Below are 20,633 nucleotides of genomic sequence, written 5' to 3'. Positions count from 1 at the left end.
CAAAGAGAAATCAGGATGCACTCTGAATGCATCCTTTCTACGTTTATTTTCTCCATGTTCTTTTCTAGCTTGCATGCATGAGATGTCTGGCACTGGTTTCACAACACTGCTCAGATGTTCCATGAATCACTACTGGTGTGTGGGCCACGTCTGAACAACACTGCACCAGAAAACTGTCTACACTCTGAATTAAAGCTTACTAGAGGCAATGAAAAGATATACTGATTTAAATATGCTCTGGTTCACACCCACTGTGGACCTACAGATGGGCCCAAATATATTATACCATAGATCTGGAAGTTATGTCATCTTCTTGTGTAAGTTGCGCTACTAAATAGGAAAAATGGAGGCTTGCCCAAACACCACACAGGCTGTACACTTTGGAGTATGAAGGCTTCAATCCATTAGCTCTGCAGGACCAGACTAGCACCCTACCTTGGAACCAAGCCTATGCAATAGAAGGAATGAATTGTCTTTCTAGAGTAAATTTTCTCCCCACACAGGAGGCCAAAGTAGCCCAACATACTCAAATATGAACCTTAATCCACTCATAATAATCAGCATTATCTAAACATCTCTGAAGTATTTAAAATCCACTTCATTTTCAATTGCCATTAATATTGCAGCTGGCAACATTAGGGAGATGGGTGAAAATCGAGTATTTTAATGTAACACTTTATAAACCAAACCTGCAATGAATCTCAGTTACCTCTTGAAGCTTTTCTGCAACCAGTCTGTCTGGAGTCAGGTTTGTGCATCCAGGACCAGTGAAAGACTGCCACTAAATGTAGCATCCACAACAACCTCAGGAGGTTGATTTAATGTGAATGCAGCATGAGAAGTCAGGTTATCTTTCGATTCTTTTATTAAATAAAACTCATCCTTATTGAATAAAGCTGCTTTTATTAACATCCAAAACATTGGTTGGTGTCACAAAGCCTGCCAGTCCCAGGGAAATAATAATAGAAAAGACACAAGTAAAAAATGAGAACATTACAGGGAAATATTAGAAGCCAAATCACATTAAGCCAGTACTGCAGCTGACAAATAAAACATGGGTCTAGCTGTAGAATTTTTTTTTAGCTTAGTCTGAAATTATTATTTTTCTAAAAGAAACCAGAACTGGGTTTCTCCCAGAAATACGCTGGCAAGAAACAGAAAGCAACGTGCATCTCAGTTTCCCCTTCCCTCACATAATTTCTCAGAAGACAGTGAGTTCAGTGCAGCTGAGGCAAAGTACAAGAACTTTGTTTTTAATGGAAACAGCTTGAACCTTAAGCTAGAAAGATTTCTTCTCTCTCTTGTATTTTCAAGTTAACCTGTTTTGATTTCTGTGTACAGACAGAGCGTAAGAGAAATACTCTTACTGACCATACTGGTACTTTATGATCACCTAAGTAGCAGCCATCTGAAATCAGCATGCAGTGTGTTTTCTATACATACCAATTGCACAGCAAGAGCAGCAGGTGCCTGGGAGGAGTCTGCCCACAAGTATTGTCAGCTCAGTTACCCTGAGAAAAACCACACGTCCCTCATCATCATCATCAAAATCTGTCAACATGAATTGAAATTCAATTCCAAACTCCCATCTAGACACCGTAGGGGGGTTGGGGGAGAGAAATATCTTAAATCAAATATAATAACCCTCAATTTTAATCTCATGTACAATTCTGTTTTCCATCCCTCTGCTATCAGTGTTCCAGAGCAATGATACAAAGTAAGTAGTGCCGAAAGACAAGTTGTAGCACTCCTCAGCTTCTCATTTTCCATGTTTCTATTTATACTGGGTTCAAAGCACACTTCAATGTCAGTTCAGTCTGCAGACAAATATCATCAAAAATGGCCCACAGCATTCTGAAGATGGAACACACCCAAGAAGCTCAGCTGCCTCGTTCTTTGTGCAGCACTGCTCCCACTGAAGCCAGTGGATATACTGTATATTCAGCCTACTGAAGTCATAACTGAAGTATTCCAGCATAATCAACATATTCTGCTATTAGGTATCATCACAAAAAAATGAGTAAAGCAGCAAAGAGGAAATTTGGCCATAACAAGACAAAAACATTCTGTAATATAAGAATCCATGGGTTCAAGAGGTTTCAAAGGATACTACAAAATGCCAGACTAAATCTTTAGGGGTTTGGTTTCTTGGAGATCCTCTACACCCTCCCCTCCCCACCCCCCCCCCACCCCTCCCCAGCCTTCCCATAACAGGTGATGGGCAACACTGCAAACAGAACATCCACAGCTTGTACAGAGCACTCTTCAGGGTGTACAAGGCAATCATGCCCAACACATTTGCCAAGCCATGGTTTTCTAAAAACCAAGGGGGGAAAAAAAAAAAGATGAGAACAGCAGCTATGAGGCCTGAGATCTCATTGGAAAGAAACCTGCAGGACAATTTCAGCCCAGGATGACAAAGAACATGGAAAGCCCATCAGAACACAGGCAGTAAGTCACTATAGTATTCTTGGTTTTGCTGCTCTCAATTTAGATCTGAAATTGAATATTTTGACAACATATATTCATAATGTAAAAGGTTTCTTAGTCTTAAGTCTCAAAATACACATCCTATATATATATTTAAGGAGATTTAAGTACATAATCAATTTGTACCAAGCATGAAATTTGGGGTTTACAGTACTACAGATTTTGTTCTAGCTCAGCAAAGCCAATGAAAGGTTTTTCCCTTTAGCAAGGGAACAAAATGCCCATGTTAATGAACCTATTTCTATTAGTGTCAGTTCCCTCATCAGCTGGGCTTGGCTACATCTTAAATGAAGGTTTTTGGGGACTCCATTTCATGGGTGATGCCAAATAGCAACAAGCCCAGCTACCTGAGAGCAAGCAACAGCTCCCTTAGACTGGTCCAAAACTCTCCTAGTCAATGGCAAGGCTGCAAAACGTACCCATCCCTAATTGCAACTACATAGCCTTACAACCTCTCTGTCCCCCTCTCTCCATAGATATATATGTATACAGGCACATTTATATTTTAAGGCTGAAAAACTTATTAAAAAACATGGATTATATCATCAGTGACAAGTTGTTCTGATGAGAACATGAAGCTCTTTATAGAAAACAACATTTCACTTCTCAGGCTGGAGCTATTTTCTTCGTATACAAGATAAAAGCGAAGCAAAACTGCAATAGAATTCTCAAGTCTTCAACATTATTACCTGAAACTGTACAGTGAGAAGGTGTGTTGCCATGGTTCTGAGTAATCAGCAACAGACCTGTGCACAATAGACAGCTGATTGCTGTTGTAGGTTAGAAGATTCTGTATCTCTTTAGGAAAACTTTATCATGTCATAAATTAGAGTTTTTCTACTAGTAACAGAAAAGCATCAAAGAAACATGCCCCGTAGCAGTAAAAAGTAAGTCCTGCTGTTTATTTTTAATCTGTTTCAAGGGGGCAAAGAGAATCAACCTCATGCATTGTCTATTTCATACTGTAAATCTCTAGAACGCTCTGGTCTTTTCCAAAGTGTACTAAAGCAGAGAAGTGCAGACAGAGTCTTTGTTCATGCTAAGTAACAGACAATTATATTAAAGATAGAAGATATCTGTATTACTGAAGAGCAGAAAGTCCCAGCAGTCATACAGCAGCATGTAGATATCTGAAGTGCAAAATAAATAACAGAAAATGCCAGTAATTCTAATGGGATCTTGCCTATCCAGTTTCAAGAAATACCAGATTTAATGAGACTTCATAATATCCAGAAAAGAATCTCACCCATTGGTTTCTACAGCATTTTCTTTCTACTTGAGAGACCTCCTTTCCAAGCTCAATTTTCTGCCTGTTTATCTTTCAAAGGAGATGTAAGTAACACTTAAGGACAAATTAGTATCTGAGTGTTATAGTTGCTGAGATAGCAATAAAGAAAGCACTGAACTCCATAGGGCTACAATGCCACTCATACTCCGAGATTTCAGTAAGCTGCCATCACAGTCAAACACTGTTATTGCAGTGTTAAAGCTGCAAATCGAAACAAATTCACACACAAAAAAATAAGATGAAAAAGTTCATGTTCTTTCTGCATTGTTAGCCTGTCCAAAGTACTCATATTGCTTATAATGAAGTACATGATTTACAGTCTAGCTGGGTAATCAAAAGCTTCTTGTGTGCCAAGTGAAAGCAGTAATATTTTCAGAAGACTCAGAGTTCCAGCTCCTGCTGCTAATGCATTTCCAATCACAACTTTTAAACTGTACTTATGTAGGCACTGCAGTTAAGTAACACTGGAGAAGACTCACAGTTTTGTTCCTTTCTTTCTCAACCTGTTCTAAGGGAGAAAAGATTATATTTGTTTATTTATTTAATAGGGAACCACCCCAGAAATAGACAGCTGTGTATTCTGCCTTCTGTCAGTTAAGTTCAGTTTTGGATAAAAAGTTATTAGTAAAAATAGCTCAATCAAAAAGGAAAGTGTTGACATCTTTTAGCACTATTTTATTCGATCAGTGATCTGTCTCTGAGCAGAACTCCTTATCAGTATGTTTGCAAACTCACAGATTAAATGCATATGCTATTATTCCTCACTGAAGACTGAGCACATGGGAGCTTTCAATTTTTTTTTCCTGCCAGGATATAGCTGTTAATGTACAATGCCTTCTCAGTAGAAACATATGCTTGTCCCAACTTACTTTACACAGGAGTGATCATCTAAATTAACTATTGCAAAAATGCATTCACCTTTTGGCTGGGGCCATCATTGACAAGTTCAAAAGAGTCTTTAAAGGCACACACAAATAAGTGCATTGTCTACATGCTGGTTTTCTTTACTGTAAACACACTTGAGGGCAACATGATACCACTGAGTCTTCCGAAGTCATGCTGTCAGGACATTCCAACTCTATTCAGTGTGCAAAATACCAGATGCCTGCTTCAGGCTCATATCACAGCTTTTAAACATTCTAGCAAGCACGTATTTCTCTGATTCAGTAAAAAACACTTCCAAGTCTGAAAAGTCTTATCAAATTTTTTATTTTATAAGAGCAGAGCAGCTGAATCCAGCAGCCCGTACCCCAAAGATTTCAGACTTGAACAAAACCCTTCACAATCCACAACTGAGTTATCAGCTCATGTGATCACCAGCATCGATGGGATCAAAAACTCACCCTGCAGGTAACAAACGCCCCAATAAAAGGGTACAGTAAAAAACATCTTGCCACTTAGATTTCCCATCTAGATATCTTTGTTTATTCACCAACACTCGACTTGTCCCAAAACCTCCAGTCTTGATTCATCAGTGTCAACATTCAAGGCATCACAGAGAGAGGGGACATATAGAAAACAAACAAGAACCAAGATGCAATAAATGCAGTAAGACAGACAGAAGAGGCGGAGCCTTACCTTTGGAAAAAAGAGCTGCCAGGCTCAAGAGGAGAGGTGATAACAGATGCCCCATATTGCTAATCCCAGAAGTGCACATCCTAAGGGTTTGTGGGAAGTTAGGGCTCAGTTTCACACACTTCCCAGTCAAAATAACAACCAGTCCGCTGGAGAGGCTGCATTTTCAGAAGAGGTCATCTTGAGCACAAAAAGCATTTCCTTTGGAGAAAGCACTGACTCCTTCACCTCGAGCCCTCCCCTAGCCTCCCTCCTAGCTTCAAGACAAATGACGCTGTGAAAGTAAAACCCGCTCGTTCCAACGGAGAAATAGGAACCGTTCAGCTCGCAGCCCGAGCCCCGGCGACAGGCACAGCCCGGAGATGCGCTGCTGCACGAAAGTTTACCTCTGGCTGCTGCTGATCAGCCCAGAGATCATCCGAACCCGGAGGCAGGTTTTGCTGTTGCCGTTCGCTCGTTTGTTTCTCTTTGCTTTTTTTTTTTTCCTCCCCCTTTCCTGAAGTTCTCAGTTTCCTCATAGACTTGTCAGACTTTCTGCACGAGACAGAGGGGAAGAACGCGAATCCCCTCCGAAAGCCATGGCCGCAGACCGCTCAATGCGCTCGGGGCCGGCGGGGAGCTGCAGCCCGAGCGGATGCAGCGCGGCTGGAGCCCGGTCCGTGCCGCCCGCCCGCCTCCGCCGGCCCCGGCCCATCCTATGCGAGCCGCGTTTGCTATTGACAGTGGCAGAGATTTAAGTCGAGAGACGCCGCGAAAATATCCCCCCCCCTCCCCAAAAATAATAAATAAATAAATAAAAGGAAAACAAATAGATAAATAAAGCCCACCGCCCAAGCCCCGCCTCGCACCGGGCAGCCCAGCAGCCCCAATCCGAGGGCAGCGGGGTGCGGAGCGGGGCGGAACGGGGCGGAGCGGGACCGCCTGGCCCGGCCCCGGTCCAAGGGGAGCGGAGAACCGAGCGCCGCCGCCCCCTGCCCAGCGGACGGGGCTTCGCCCGCCCGGGAGCGGAGCAGCGGCAGCCCAGGGCAGAGCTGCAGGAGACAGACCCCGAACCGGGCTCCTGGTACCGCTGAGCTGCTGCCGGCACCCAAACGATCCCGGAGCTGGGGCTGCCGGAGCCGGCAGAGCACGCTGCTTTGGCAATGTGTGCTGCCGCACGTGGTTGGGTTGGGAGCTCTCCTTCGTCTACTGAATCTGTCGTGAGCAGAACGAAACGCATGGACAGAATGGGGAAATAACGTGAAGATTCCGTAATAAAGTGCACAATACCTATTGTATTGTGTATTGTACCTATTGAACAGAAGAAACAACGTGTACAGTTGATCTAAATAGTAATCACAGAAGAACAAGGAGGTAAGTAACTGCACTGAGGTTTCCCTTTGCAGGAGACATGAGTGCTACAACAGTTCTGCTAAGCCAAACCTTTAGCTGAGCCTAATAATGAGATTTGCGTTATGCTTGGCAGATAGAATAGCAGCAAAACCCAATTTGCTGCAGCCTATTCTAAACAAGATAAATAAAAATGTAGCTACAAGAACTCGCAACCACTTTGTCCCTTCGTGGTGTATCTACTAAGGAATGCAAATATTTTCCTGGAGCAACATCTGCACTGCTGAAGCTTTAAAGCAGGTCATTCAAAATAAACTTTGATTCTACATACTTTGCCAACCCTCAAAACCACACTCAACCACACAGTGAGAAAATGCTGTATTTGGGTGACAGTGCAGATCCATCCTGTAAATTAGTGTCAGTTTCCGAAATATCACCAATCCCAGGGGGTATCCCAGACCTAAATGGAACAGATCTCTGGAAATGGCACTGAGGCTGAAGCAAATGCACCATATCGGAACAGGAACTCTGACAAAAAGACAGAAAATGCTACTGACACAACCTACAGCCCAAAACCTTCCAGTGTTACCCAACATAGAGAGATTTTGTTTCATAAAATAAAACTAAATTCAACCTATTATTTATTTCCTTTATGTTTGTAAAAGTCACTTTAAAAGGTCAGTAACTAATTATTAAATGTTATGCCTCACCAGCCTTTTCACTTCAAAACACTCTTCAGACACTTCACTTTCAGTAGTCAGTAATGGACACACAGTGTCCTGTCAACACCCTTCTCCACTCTCCCATTGTCCCCATTAACCAGCTCCGTGCTCCAACCCTTCACAAGGCCTCCCTAGTTACGAGCAATCTGTTGCCTTCAGGTGCTAAAGACAAGAATGCAACTCTCACGCAATCGCCCTGTAAAGTTTCACTCTGCATTGTGTCCCAATTCTGATGTCTCACTCTAAGCACAAGTGAAAACACTTGAACAAGACAAATTCTAGCCTGGGCATCTAACGCTTTGTGACCAGTGATGGAAAGCTTTCCTAGATACTGCTCATGGAAAAATATCCATTCTCACTATTAAGTAATGAGAAAACATCTTTCTTTATTAGCAATATGCAAAGCAAACATGTCTAAAGCTTTCCAGGCAATTAACACACAACTAGTTGTGAAGGGAAAACAGGCTTTAGGAAAACAAAAGGCAACAAAGACTCTTGCAAAACTGCATTTGCACAACCTATGGCTGACCAGAAAAGCAGAAAAATCTATATCTGACAAAGTAATGGGAAAATCCATCGTTACTCTGAGTCTTCCTGTTTCATCGTCAATGCAATATATCAATGGATACAGTCTGCTTTATTTAATTAAAATTACTAATTCTTCTAATCAGTTCATTGATTCACCTCCTTTGTTCTGTTTGTTTTTTTCTTTTTTTTTTAAGAGACAGAACTGGTGAGGTTGGAAGAGACCACAAAAGACCATTGAGTCTAACCCCCTGCTAAAGCCTGCTCCCTACAATAGGTTACTCCCTACAGTAGGTTACAGAGGTTGGCATCCAGATGGGTCTTGAATGTCTCCTAACAAGGAGACTCTGCAGTCTCTCTGTACAGCCTGTTCTAGTGCTCCAACAATAATGCTCCCTCACTAACAGCCTGGAAGTACAGGTTTAGGAGAGGTCCTATTGATACAGTGAAGAGCAGACTAAAGAACAGAACATAGCCAGGTAGATTGGGAAAGAAATATCTTTGCCCACTCTTTTTCACTCCTATGTGTTTCCACAGCAGAGAAAAATCTTGCTCAGTATCTAAGTGTTTAAAAAGTAGAAAAACATGTCATTTATAAAAGATGTATATACATATGTAAGGATGTGGGAACTAAACACAGCCCATAATCTAAGAATAAGTCATTTCAAAAGCCAATTGTATTCTAATAATTCTTTCTGTCCACAGACATGGAATAGCATGGCATGTTAAATGGAGCAGGGGCCTTCTAAACAAAGCAGTTATATGTTTTTCTCCAAAAATATTTTTTACTTTCCAAAATGAGAGAAAAATCCTCTGCACTGAAGCCCCTGTATACTTTACAATTGATTTTTAGAGGCAGATTTTCATTCCTCCCTCTAACACCCGCAATTGCTTCAAGAGTGCACAGAGGACCTTGAAATGGATTATTTGGGCTTGTTATCACACAACATTCAAAATAAAGAGCAATTAGAATTATAGACTCGGAAGATGAAAAGAAATCTGCATGATCAGTTTGACCTCCTGGCAATTTTATACAATTTAATGTGTTGTGTTCAAAACATTTAACAGTCACAATGCAGTAGCTGTACTGTAATGGCTGCTCATAAAACAAAATATAGGTTGCTCCAATTGTGGAACTTACTATTTTATGCATCTATCACTCATTTTTTCCCTATCACCTCCGTTTTCTCTTTTCTCTGCTTAGACTATACAGAGTATTTCAGGAAGGGACTTCCTTTTGTCACGTGTGCACACTGCATCTCAGCCAGATGAGTCACAGGCAGCAGCTGAAGGCTCTTTGTGATGCTCCCACATGAATAATATGAAAATCAGATTGTGGTAAGAGAAGACACCACCAAGACCAAACTAAATCACACTCTTCAATATCACATTAATGTCTGGATCTTACTCCTTTTTGACATTAACCAACACACAGATTTTTGTTTCAGTGAAGGCAGAATGAGACATTAAATCTTTAATACATTTAAAACTAATTTTCATCTGTTCAACTCATACAACTCAAGAAAATAAATAAAATGAAATCACTTTGCTTACTGTGCTTTTGTTATATGAGAGAGTCAGATTCAGTTCAAAATCTTTGCAGGGCTCCAATAAAAATATATTTGACAGCTTGTAGTTCTACTGTCAATGGTAATACCCATTGGAGTGCCTATCTCTTTAATGATCAAACACTAACCTTCTTGGAGAATAGCATTCCTATCAGGCTACTTTATGTTGCTGGGCTTGCTGTCAGTTCACAATGGCTGAAAAAGTAGATGATGTCAGTCAGTTTGCACTCTCCTTTACTTGTTTCCAATGAAAACTCAGAAATAGCTTGGTTCCATATGAATTCTAAAGGTTTTTTTGTCACTTTTCTTTAGCTGTTATCAGTCAAATCAGCAGCACTCTAATAGACAAGTATAGAAGTATAGCTAGAGGCCTTTTATTTAATTAATGAACTAATACAGTAACCTGCTTCATCTAACAACAAGATTTTAAAGGCAGCTTTGGCTACAAGTTACAGTACTCACAGTATGATAAAATGCACAGATTTACATGCACCAAAATCTTGTAAGGCACAGAAACCAACTCAATCTCAATAAATAGGCTAACCAGTAAGTGTACACATCAGGCAGAAAATCACTATGGGAAGAAACAAACAAGAAAATTAATAGATACAAATGAAAACCCCATCTGCCTGGTTGTACCCAACTCAGGTCTCCATAGCAGTGAGATGCTTTGCACTATAATGAGCACTTTGGAAGTTATAACAGATGAAAGAACCTGAAAGACAAATCTGTGCCATTGCTAACATGGACAGTGTCCAGTCTGAAATCTTGTAATATTCTCAATGGTGTAGCTTTCAAAAAGGACAGTTGTTCATAGCAGCAGAGATCATGAGACAGTAGAACTGAGGATGTCACCATGACTGTTCTGAGACATAACCACAGACAAGCTGATGTGATGTTTCACAAGCTGCTGAAAGGGTGAAGCCCATTTAACATGACTGTAGGGGGGATTTAGAAATTTTCCTGCAGGCACTGCCTGCTTTTTTTTTAACATACCTTTGTTGATATCAAATGAATGAGAGCATAGGGATGGGACAGATGAGAACCCTGTATAGCCTGATGTTGCCTCCCACTGATTCAAAAAGCAAACACTTTTTGCATGCACAGCCAAGAACAAGGCCAAAATACATCATCCCCTTGAATTCTTCCCCAGCACCCAACACCTGAGCCACAGGTGGTCTTCTATGCATTTAGAAAAATGGTAACTTTTCCTTTCATAGGTCTCCCCTTGAACTCATAACTTCTGACATCAACATTCTGGCCCTCAAGTAAACCACATCCCTAGCTTAGCTGCACCTTACATGCAAGATCATTACCCATAACCCACACTACAAACATCTCAACCAACTTCCACTGGAAAAGAGCAGAAATCAATCAATCCCCAGTTTCTTTTTTCATGACATTTTTCATTTTACAGACAACTGCCACATCTCTTCTGCTATTATGGTTGTAATACCAACCTCTACTACACGCTAGTGTTGTTTCGACAAGGAATGAGACCTACCCTATCATCCAGTAACAGCCTACAGTGTTTCTAGTGTGAGCCAGAAATAGAATATCTGCTGTTTTAAGATGTCCTTATCTTAATATAGGCTGAATGAGACACATCTAATCAGAACATCCCAGCATGTGGCACATTAAAAAAGTTATTTTCCATCATCCCTGCTGAATCCCATCCCAACAATTTTTCACATTTAATTAATAAGCCATTACTGACAGTGATTTTGATGACATACAGGGTCTGGTGTTTTGTTGATTTTTTTTTTTTTTAAACTGAAGGTCTAAATAATGAATAGAGGCAAATACTGAAAAAAAAAGTAATTTTTATTAAAAGGATCTAAATACGTAACTTCATGCCATTCAACTGATAGTTTTAACATAACAGTCAGGAAAAACATTGTTTTGTTGCACAATACTGTGTATAGGGCCAGATAATTGGGGAGTAAAATAAATAGAGAATTCTAAGTTCACAATTTGTGCCCAAGAGCAAAGACACAATGTTTTTCTAGTGCCACATGCTGGGAGATGGACTTAAAAGGTGTGTGGTTCCCCAAGACTCAGTGAAATATGGTATAATCACTTATAGGCTGGCTGCATATTAGAATGAAATTGTAACAAAACAGAATACAACCCAGGAATTTGGCAGGAATGAGAAATCCAAATTTGCAAATAAAAAAAAAGCAGCTCTGAATTGTTTGTGATCTTTTGTAAACATATATTCGTAAACACATATGGTGTCTACTTATGCGTATACATTAGACCTTAAAACAGTTGTCTGTTTGGCAGTACAAATATTACTGAACTTCATAGCAAAACAGGCTTGTTGCTAAGACCAGACTCAACCACGTTTTGCAGTAGATACTCGCTAATGATGGAGTGTTAGTGACCTCTAGTGCTACACATTTCACGATGCATGAATGAACAAAGCCTCATTATTGTGAGTCAGACGTGTAACTCATTTTCTTATCTAAAAGATAATAATCGACACATATAACTGTTTATTATAGCTTTTATAATTATAACCATATTATAATGTTTCTACAGTTTAATTATTTATAGGTTCTTTCTAAACTATTTATGAATGGAAGATTAAAAAGTGTAGCAAAACAAAAAGACATATAGACTCAAATTTAAACCTTCTGTGTAAGTGTACCTCTTAAAATGCAAACCTAATTTGCTAAATTTTCTCAGTACCATAAGACAGAAGAACACGCAGAACACATACACATCATTCAAAAGCATTTCTGTTTAAAATATTGTTATGGTTTATCCATAGCAAAAGTCCAGAGTGTTAACCATCACTGAAGGCCTCCTCCCCTCCAAGACAAAAAAAAATAAATAAATCACTTCAATCAATTGAAATGACTTCAAATCATTTGTTCTGTTACAGTTGCTGAGCAGTATTCAGTTTTGCTAATTTTTCTAGGACTCATAACCCTTATTTTTTCTACAGAAAACCCTTAATAATTAATAAATAACGTAGAATAAGCAGGAGAACAAAATATTCATGATGTGCAAAACACACTCACTTTCCAAGCATATTTACAAACATATTTACTTCCTCTTTAAGGAAGGGAAACATCGCACACAGTTCAACTCATTCTTAAGTTTTTGCCTTCCTTTCTTCCCCCCCACTTCCAGATCCCTCACCCTTACCACAGATGGGAGAACATATGGTAGGAAGCCATTACAGTATACTGGAAACAGCTTCCACATTATAGTAGATTTCATATTGAAACCACGGAGTCAGTAAATAGGAGAAAGCAAATGAAGATATCTGGAGTTTTCTAACCTTCACACTACAAACATTGCTTGTCCTTGCAGTTGAAGCTGCTGGAGAAGGAAATGGAATGAGGGAAATAACACTAGACTCGTGAACATTGAACTCAAAATAAAAAGCACTATTGGAAGTCAGTCCTTATAACAAGAATTAAAATTGCATAGAAAATTGAAAAGCTGATGCATTAGAACCTGTAATGAATTTACAGCAGAAAAACTAAAAAGTAAAGAGAGAAGAAGATGGTTCAGGAGATAATAAAATCCAGCTTCTTGTTATTAAATAAGGTTTATAAGGGCTACCTTACGATGCACTAAATTCCACCTGAAGGGAGTTGCTGACATTCAGTCTGGAGACACTGCTGTTCTAATTAGCAGTCCCCAACCCCCCAAAGTGGCACAAGTTTGCTGGTTGCTACATTCCTTTTGTGAATAAAAGCTGCATACCAACTCCAACAGCCTACAAAAAGCCCATATGGTGGAAGTGAAATGTTGGTTTTCTCTTTCGGTTTCTACCAAGACAATGAAGTGTAAATATTTAAATCCACTGCACTGAACTGATACTGCACTCTAGTGCATCACAGTACTATCATGGAGCCTGGCTGAAAGGGAACAAGCAAATGAAGTAGTTAAACTCTAGTTTTCTAGAGGAAGCAGACAATATAGATCAACATACTTCCAATTTAGAAGGGAAAAAGAAAAATGGATGAGTTAATCTGACCCTCTGCCCCTCCAAAGGAATGAAATTTCATCATTCTTTGAGATAAATAATTTTAAGGGGAATCTTTCCCAAAGAAAATCTCTCATAGAAAATTCCAACTTATCAAACATCAATTCACAGATATCTTATGGTAAGCAGCCTGTTGTTCTGTACTTAGAGCCCCTCCTACTACTTCCAGCCAACTGAAAACACATTTGGAAGATGACATATGATAACAGAGCAATGTCTTTTTTCCACTATGCTGAACAATGTTAATCCTACTGTATATTTGCATCTGCAAATTCCCTTCCACTACATAGCTTGCATTTTTGTTATTTGAGTGGTCACTCAGAGCGCTATCCATGCAGTTACACAGCTTTGATAACTACAGCACTTTTTATAGTGTTAGCTATAAGTGGCAGACTATCCTTATTTTCTCATACCACTGAAAGAAATGAGTACTTTTGCCACCAAAGCTTGAGCAAGTTTTTGTTTTGCGATATAAAAAAGTAGCTTGCCAAAGTACTAGCCTATCAATACCCTATCCTGATTCAACCTGCACGAAACCAGTCAGAGATGCCCAGAATGAAGTTCAACCCAGTAATTAAATATAGTCTAAAACTTCCTGTGGCATTATTCCAAATACCATTTTAGGTTCTCCCTGTTAGTAGAGTACTGCACTGAACACCGTCATCTTTTAAGCTGCCTTTGTTCCATCAAGGTCAGCCATTACTGACAGTGGCTTCTTGAAGCTAAATTCATTTATGCTTCCTGATATGTCCAGAATAATAAGGCCTGCTGCCTCAAAAATAATTTCTTCCCAGATAATATTGCCCTGCCAAGATTCCTAAGGCTTTACCTGTAGCCTATGACTCCCTTAAGGTTTGAAATTGTCAGTTTTTAATAGAATCTAGATTTCTTTTTCAGAAAGCTTGATTCAATCTACCAGGCAAGGAAATTAACTCCATGCAAGTGCCCATATTGCAGTAACATGAATGCAAAAATAAAATCCTCTGAAAATACAGCAGTCTGAGTTCTTAACTATCTGCTCACAGCCTACTGAGGGCAAACACACCTGAGTGGTTAAGGCCATTAACAGTTAGCTCTTCCTGAGGTTAATGAACAGAAGCAAACATCTTCTACAGAGTGAATGTTTCCCAGGAAATACCCCAGTCACGATCACTACTGTGATTTATATACATTCCTGATGCTTTGCATTCAATTTATAGCATTTTCCATCACAATATGGCTTACAAATAAAAAGATATAATAAAAATACTGTAAGGAAAATGGAAATTTTAAACACAACAGGAAATGGAATAACCAATCCGGATTACAAAACACCTTACTAGAGTTAGGAGCAAAACCAAGTTTCTCTTAGTTATATATTGCCTAGAAGTGCTTTTTAAAAAAATAAGTATTTTATCATAGTTTCATTTTTCCAATTAGCTTTATATATGCACCTAAGCTGTGCAGAAGACAAGTTCAGTTCCAGAAAGGATTTTATATTTGATTCACTCCATAACAATCTTTTCTTTCCTTATCAGCTTCCATAATACCAAAATGGTCGATTAAGAAAATGAATCCATTACAAACTTAAGGACAAAAACACCCATTTTCTCTGTGTGAATGGCAGTATGATATTGATGAGCAAGACTAGAGTCAAAGAAAGCAACACAGTGGAAAAGGTACTTGAAGGGAAATATACCCTGACAGATTCTAACTCTTAATACCTAACAGATGGATATTAGAGTCACTGCACATCAAGCTTTTAAAAACATCAGCCCTGTGCTCACCAGTAGACAAAAGTCAAGTAGGAATTTGTGAATGCTAACAAATGATACTATAACCACAACAGTGCTAACATATGAAGAAAAAAAAGACAAAGAAATCCCCAGCCATTTCAGGAATTTCTAACACTCTCCTAGTACCATATCTGAAAAACTGACCTTCCCAAAGTTCTGTTAGAGTGCACTAATTAGTTACAGCTGCTCAGAGTTCATCAGCTGTAGTTAATCAGGTGCAGATGAAGCTAGTTAAACTGCAAAATAAATGGGTACAGCTGCATCAGACAATAAACAGCAGTTTGCCAGGTGATTGCTAGCATTCAGATTGTTTCAGAAACACAATAAATAAACCTAAAATCCCAAGGAAAGGGTTTTCTGTGCTTATTTTGAGATTATACTACCCAAGACCCCCCTTATCTGAACTGTGCTTATTGAGCTTCTCTAGACCACAATAAAATAGGAGATTACCTTCAGGAAATAAGAGTACAAGCATTTCCATGATACTCTCCAAGATTAGGAGACTTTCTCAGGTTAATTTTATATATTCAGTGCTCACCAGTAATCAGGTATGCAGCGTGTGAACTCCCCATTCTCAGTCACATGCCCAAGTCACTATGATTTAACTCCCTTTTATTTCTCCTTCTTCCAGGCTCACACATTTTCCATTCTTGGATGCACTATGACTTAGCTTCAAAGAGAAAGGCAGACTATAGTTGGAGATATCCGTGTCGGTCTCCTCAAGCCTAGGGGAAATTAAGCTTTTATGGGATCTTGTCCACAAGACTTGTCTGAAAACCCAGGAAACTTTCTTTTCCTTGCCTATAGTCTTACGTTTCAGCCACAAGATTAATTGCAGACTTCAAATTTATGAGACACTCAATCTCTACCATACAGCTGAGCTTCTTGCTTATTGGTATCAGCCTAACTTTGTTTCCTAAGAGACATATAAGCTTTGTATATACTCTTAGCATTTTTTTTTTAATCCTGAAGTAGTTATTCTGTAGCATACCAGACTTTTAAAGTCTCGTCTAAGGTCAAGAATTTGACCTCTCTGCTACTGTAATGAACATCGGCTCATACAGGTGGTTACATGTAGGTCAAAAAAACACATTTTCTTTGCGTAACTGAGCACGAGTGGGAGTGAGAGCATTATGGCACTGATTTCCTAAATTGCAATTTTAAACAAAAAAAAAGTCCAGCATATTTTCAAGTTGTTTTAAACTCAATCTTACACTAACATTAGTCAGACTAGTGTCATTGTTACACAGTAAGAGTCTCAGCAATGCATGTTTAGATGATTTAATCAAACAATATTGGTTCAGATACAGAATAACATAAATTGCATCATTATATCTGAAATGATGTTATATAGGAATGAACGCATTCTTTTTTCCCCCTGCATAATGGAACATCTACTCTATCACTACCTCCCCCCCCCCCCCCCACACACACATACACACTTCTTCAGGATTTAACAATTTAAGGAAGATACAAAGGGTGTATGCTATGTGCTTTAAACAGATAAACTATTCAGTTGTGCCATTAACAAATAATTCCACTGCTATGAAGTGCTGGCTTCTTCCTGAAATCAATGACCTCGTGTTGACACTGCTTGACTCATTAAAAAGAATAGTTATGAGCAACTTTGGTAAAAAACAATAAAAGTCCAAAAACTAATAAGAAAATCTGGGCTAGGCTACTTTTCAAGCAAGATACATGGGAAGAACTACTAAAGCCTATCCAAGTACCAAACAATTCAGAGTGCAACAGGCAAGAGAAGTCTGAAGAATAAACAGAACCTGTGCAGCTCTTCTGAGGTGCACGTAGCTGTCTGCAACCAGGAGGAATATAATTCATCAAGATAAAAAACAAACATCCATTTTGAACTTGCTTGGCAACAAGGATGTTCTTATTTGCATAATGATGGTTATTTGAATACGATGAGAATTTGCCTGAGCAAGTCTCAAGCTCGAACACATTCAGATGTGATACAGTCTGTACAATTTTCTCAAGGATTGCAATTTAATACTATTTATCTAATGAAAGAAAAATAAATATTGGCTGTAACATCCCATTATGCTTGAGAGCTGGTTTTAAATTACACTTGAATAAAGTAACTGACTGTGGGATGTTTGCATTTCCTCAGGGAACGGTAACTCTTCTCAAAATGGTGAATAATATCATCCTTTTCCAAGTAGCCTCTATCTCAATAACAAGACTGTTAGATAATTCTATAAGTGAGGCCTATTGCACTTTCAACACTGAAAATCTGCAATAGTAATGTACCAAATGGCATTTCACATAAAACAGTATCTAAGAGCCCTAACAACAGCTTGGAAAAGAGACAAAGTATTTATTGACTGGCAAATAACCACTGACAATGTCTGTACTAGAAATGAGACAAATAACAGAGGGACATTGCATTGGCTGTTGGAAGCATTCAGTGAGGCACCTACAGATAAGTTCACCATATCAAGCCCACGGTAGTTTAAGATATTAAAGTGTTTTTATGCAATTTTCTGATTGCAGTCATACTTCTGTCCTGCCAAAACTTAAGCAGCATAGAGGTGAATTCTATGCTACAGATGCTGTGGATAATTAACAAGCAAATCTATCCATGTGAGAGAGATTATTTTATTTGTGCCTTCAAAGGAATAAGAATAAAATATGCCTAAGCTTAGTTCAAAGCTGATTCTGCTCTTATTAATATCTGTGGGTTTATTTGCCACTAAGGTTAACCTAAATTGACTTAATTGTTCTAATTATGTCTTGAGCAAGACTGTAAAGAAAGCTTTGTTCTTGTAAAACAAAGTCTCCTTGAGAAACAATTCAATTACCTGAAACTGTAATCCCGAGAAGCTAATAATACACCTCTAAAAGAGAGGATTCAAACTGGTATTTATATCTTAATCTAATAGATTGTCGCTTATAGAGTTAGTAAGACAAATTCATTAAGTAGATATTTTTTAAAATTCTCTTTGATGACACATTGATTTTTTTCATCAAAAGCTTCATGGATTTTCCTACCATAGTTCACCACATCACAGACCTCCAATTCAAATCCCAGAAGCATTCATGGAAAACCTCTACCCCTTTCAAAATGCACTGACTGAAGCTGTCACCCTGCCACATATAAACATCTCCATAGCAAGCCATCTCAAAAATGCTGGCTATTATTTCAAACCTATTTCCAGTAGTTCTGGCTTCTTCCCTTAAAGCTAAGAACCTCTGTTATTTTTATGTTAACTTAATTCATTAAGATCTACAACAAGCCCATTAATAAATATAATTATAAACCCTGTTCACATTTCAGAGAATTAATTTGCAAAATGTAACATCATCTAATCTGCAGAATAGTTTGACATGATATAAAACCACATAGTCAACTCCAGCACATTCCAAAAAAGACAACAAAATTCTTAATACCTAGAGCCTAATGTTTTTAATCTTTTTGCATAAGATGAGCCCATTGGCTTTCTCCACCGTAGTGTGCAGAGTTCATGGCTCTGTTGGCAATTAAATTTTAAGACGACATTTTGATCTGTTTCTGCAGTTCAGTTGCGCTGTTATTAGGGCCATTATCCTTGCAGTTACCTCTAGAAGAGTTGAAGGAAACAGAATTTCACTCATGCTTGATAAATTATCTCATTAAGAGAAGAAAGGGGGAAACAAAGAAGAATCCTTCCTCTCACAGCAGTGCACCAAACAGGCTGCCTTGCTCAGAACAGAAGCCTGAACATGAGCGTTGCGAACATTTGAAACTACAGTTCTAGTTAATGTGATAAAATAGAAGTGACTGTAACAGTAAAGTAGGTTAGCACAGTTTGAAATATGATTTAATAAGACAGCCTTACCTGTCTGGAAATTAGCTTGTGAGATGAACTGTTTATTTATTTATTTAGTTACACATGAATGAACTGTTTGCTCTTTCACAAATATCAGCTCCCATTTGCTCTGCAATCTATTTTAAAGCTGAAGCTTTAAATGTTTCCCACCACAGTTTTGGTGGACTGTGCACAATATTGTCCATCACTTGCTAACTTCTAACATCCCATTTTGCATCACTGCTGGCACAGACTAGGTTTACCATGAAAACGATTTTTGGATACAAGCCTCCAAACTCAATGGAGTTTACAGGCCTCCAAGAGCGAAATTATTCATGGCCACATCTCAGCACTTCGAATATACTTCACAAACTCCTGAACTTTTTTTAATATCCTTCCACAAGACAGAAGAGGTAAGTCACTTTTACTGCCCTTCACTTGGAAAATACCAACTCCAAATTAAATTTCAGAAAGCATTACGAGCACCTGAATACTAGACAGCTGTCTTGGGAACAATAAGTGGTAAAGATAACTTAAAAGGAAACAGGAAATCATTGTTAAATGAAGCATTTATAAAAGTACTATTAAGTGGTCAAAATACAGGCAGTGGCATTACTTGAGCTTCAGATGCTTGTGTATTTAGGAGCTCATTGCTGTTCTAGAGCTTTTCACTGCTGAATTTGAAAAAAAAAGCTTGGCTTTGCCTCGGACAGGAACAGGTCCGGCTCTGTTTATGCAAGTCTGACCATCCACTGACCTCAGTGGAGCTACAACTGAGAATCTGGCCATCTGTCTGCTCAAGGATGCAATCTGCAGCTGCTCAGGTAGCCAACTACATATTGATTTGAGCAGTCATTTCTTCTGCCCATTCAGCATTTTTTATTTTCATATGCACTTAGTTAATCTAAGTCATGGTTTTTACCTCGCAAAAATAGATCATATAATAAAAGAAAAAGTTCAACTATCTACCGAAGTTATCTGCCAGCATCAAAGTTGACATGGTTTCTAACTTTTCACAGCAGAGTAATCATTGAACTATCCAGAATTACCATTCCATTAAAACTAAAGGAAATAAGGATAAATAAATGAATCTGAATAGCACTTCTGTCTTCACAAAGGCTAAAAATCACATGTGCTACTGCTTACAGGAGGCTGACTTTGTTTGTATTTTCCTATGGATTTTGTGGGTGTTTACCTTGTATCCCTTGCGTACATGCTTTCTTACAGGCCTAGTGGTCATATTTATATTAGTTTCTAGTGTTTGTCTATGCTGTAGTAAATACAGGTATTAAAATGGCCTCAAGCAGGCTGTTTTATCTGCCACACAAGTTAAAACATTTTAAAACTAGGCTGAAGTTCAGTTTTAGTGACATAAATACTTCTGGTATCCTTGCAGTTTACCCTCCACCATCCCTTATCTGTCTTGTCAGTGAGAGCAAAAGTTACAACAGCAGGTCAAGAGAACTTTGTGTGAGTACCAGACTGCAGCTACAGTGCTTTAGATCAAGCCTGCTAATTAATTGTTATCAAAAATACACGGTCACACTAT

General features: G+C 38.8%; 1 protein-coding gene across 4 annotated transcripts in view; it reads right to left on the bottom strand.

The window, feature by feature from the left end:
• Window positions 1-6,602, bottom strand: part of TMEM132D (transmembrane protein 132D) — a 176,213-nt gene extending 169,611 nt beyond the window's left edge. For 2 of the 4 annotated variants that reach the window (XM_015878476.3, XM_015878477.3), the window contains exon 1: window positions 5,357-6,602. In XM_015878476.3, coding sequence (XP_015733962.2) covers window positions 5,357-5,435 — 79 coding nt within the window. In that variant the 5' untranslated portion in view covers window positions 5,436-6,602. Of the gene's footprint in view, window positions 1-1,443; window positions 1,512-5,356 lie in introns of all 4 variants that reach the window. The other 2 variants (XM_085509479.1, XM_015878479.3) reach the window with 2 other exon arrangements.
• Between the last annotated feature and the right edge of the window lie 14,031 nt (window positions 6,603-20,633).

The sequence above is a fragment of the Coturnix japonica genome, chromosome 9 (assembly GCF_054131305.1).
Source record: "Coturnix japonica strain WE chromosome 9, WE-NBRP24, whole genome shotgun sequence".
In the NCBI taxonomy this organism is placed as follows: Eukaryota; Metazoa; Chordata; class Aves; order Galliformes; family Phasianidae; genus Coturnix; species Coturnix japonica.
Note: the sequence above shows the minus strand (reverse complement) of the source record. Positions and strands in the feature narration are given on the sequence as shown.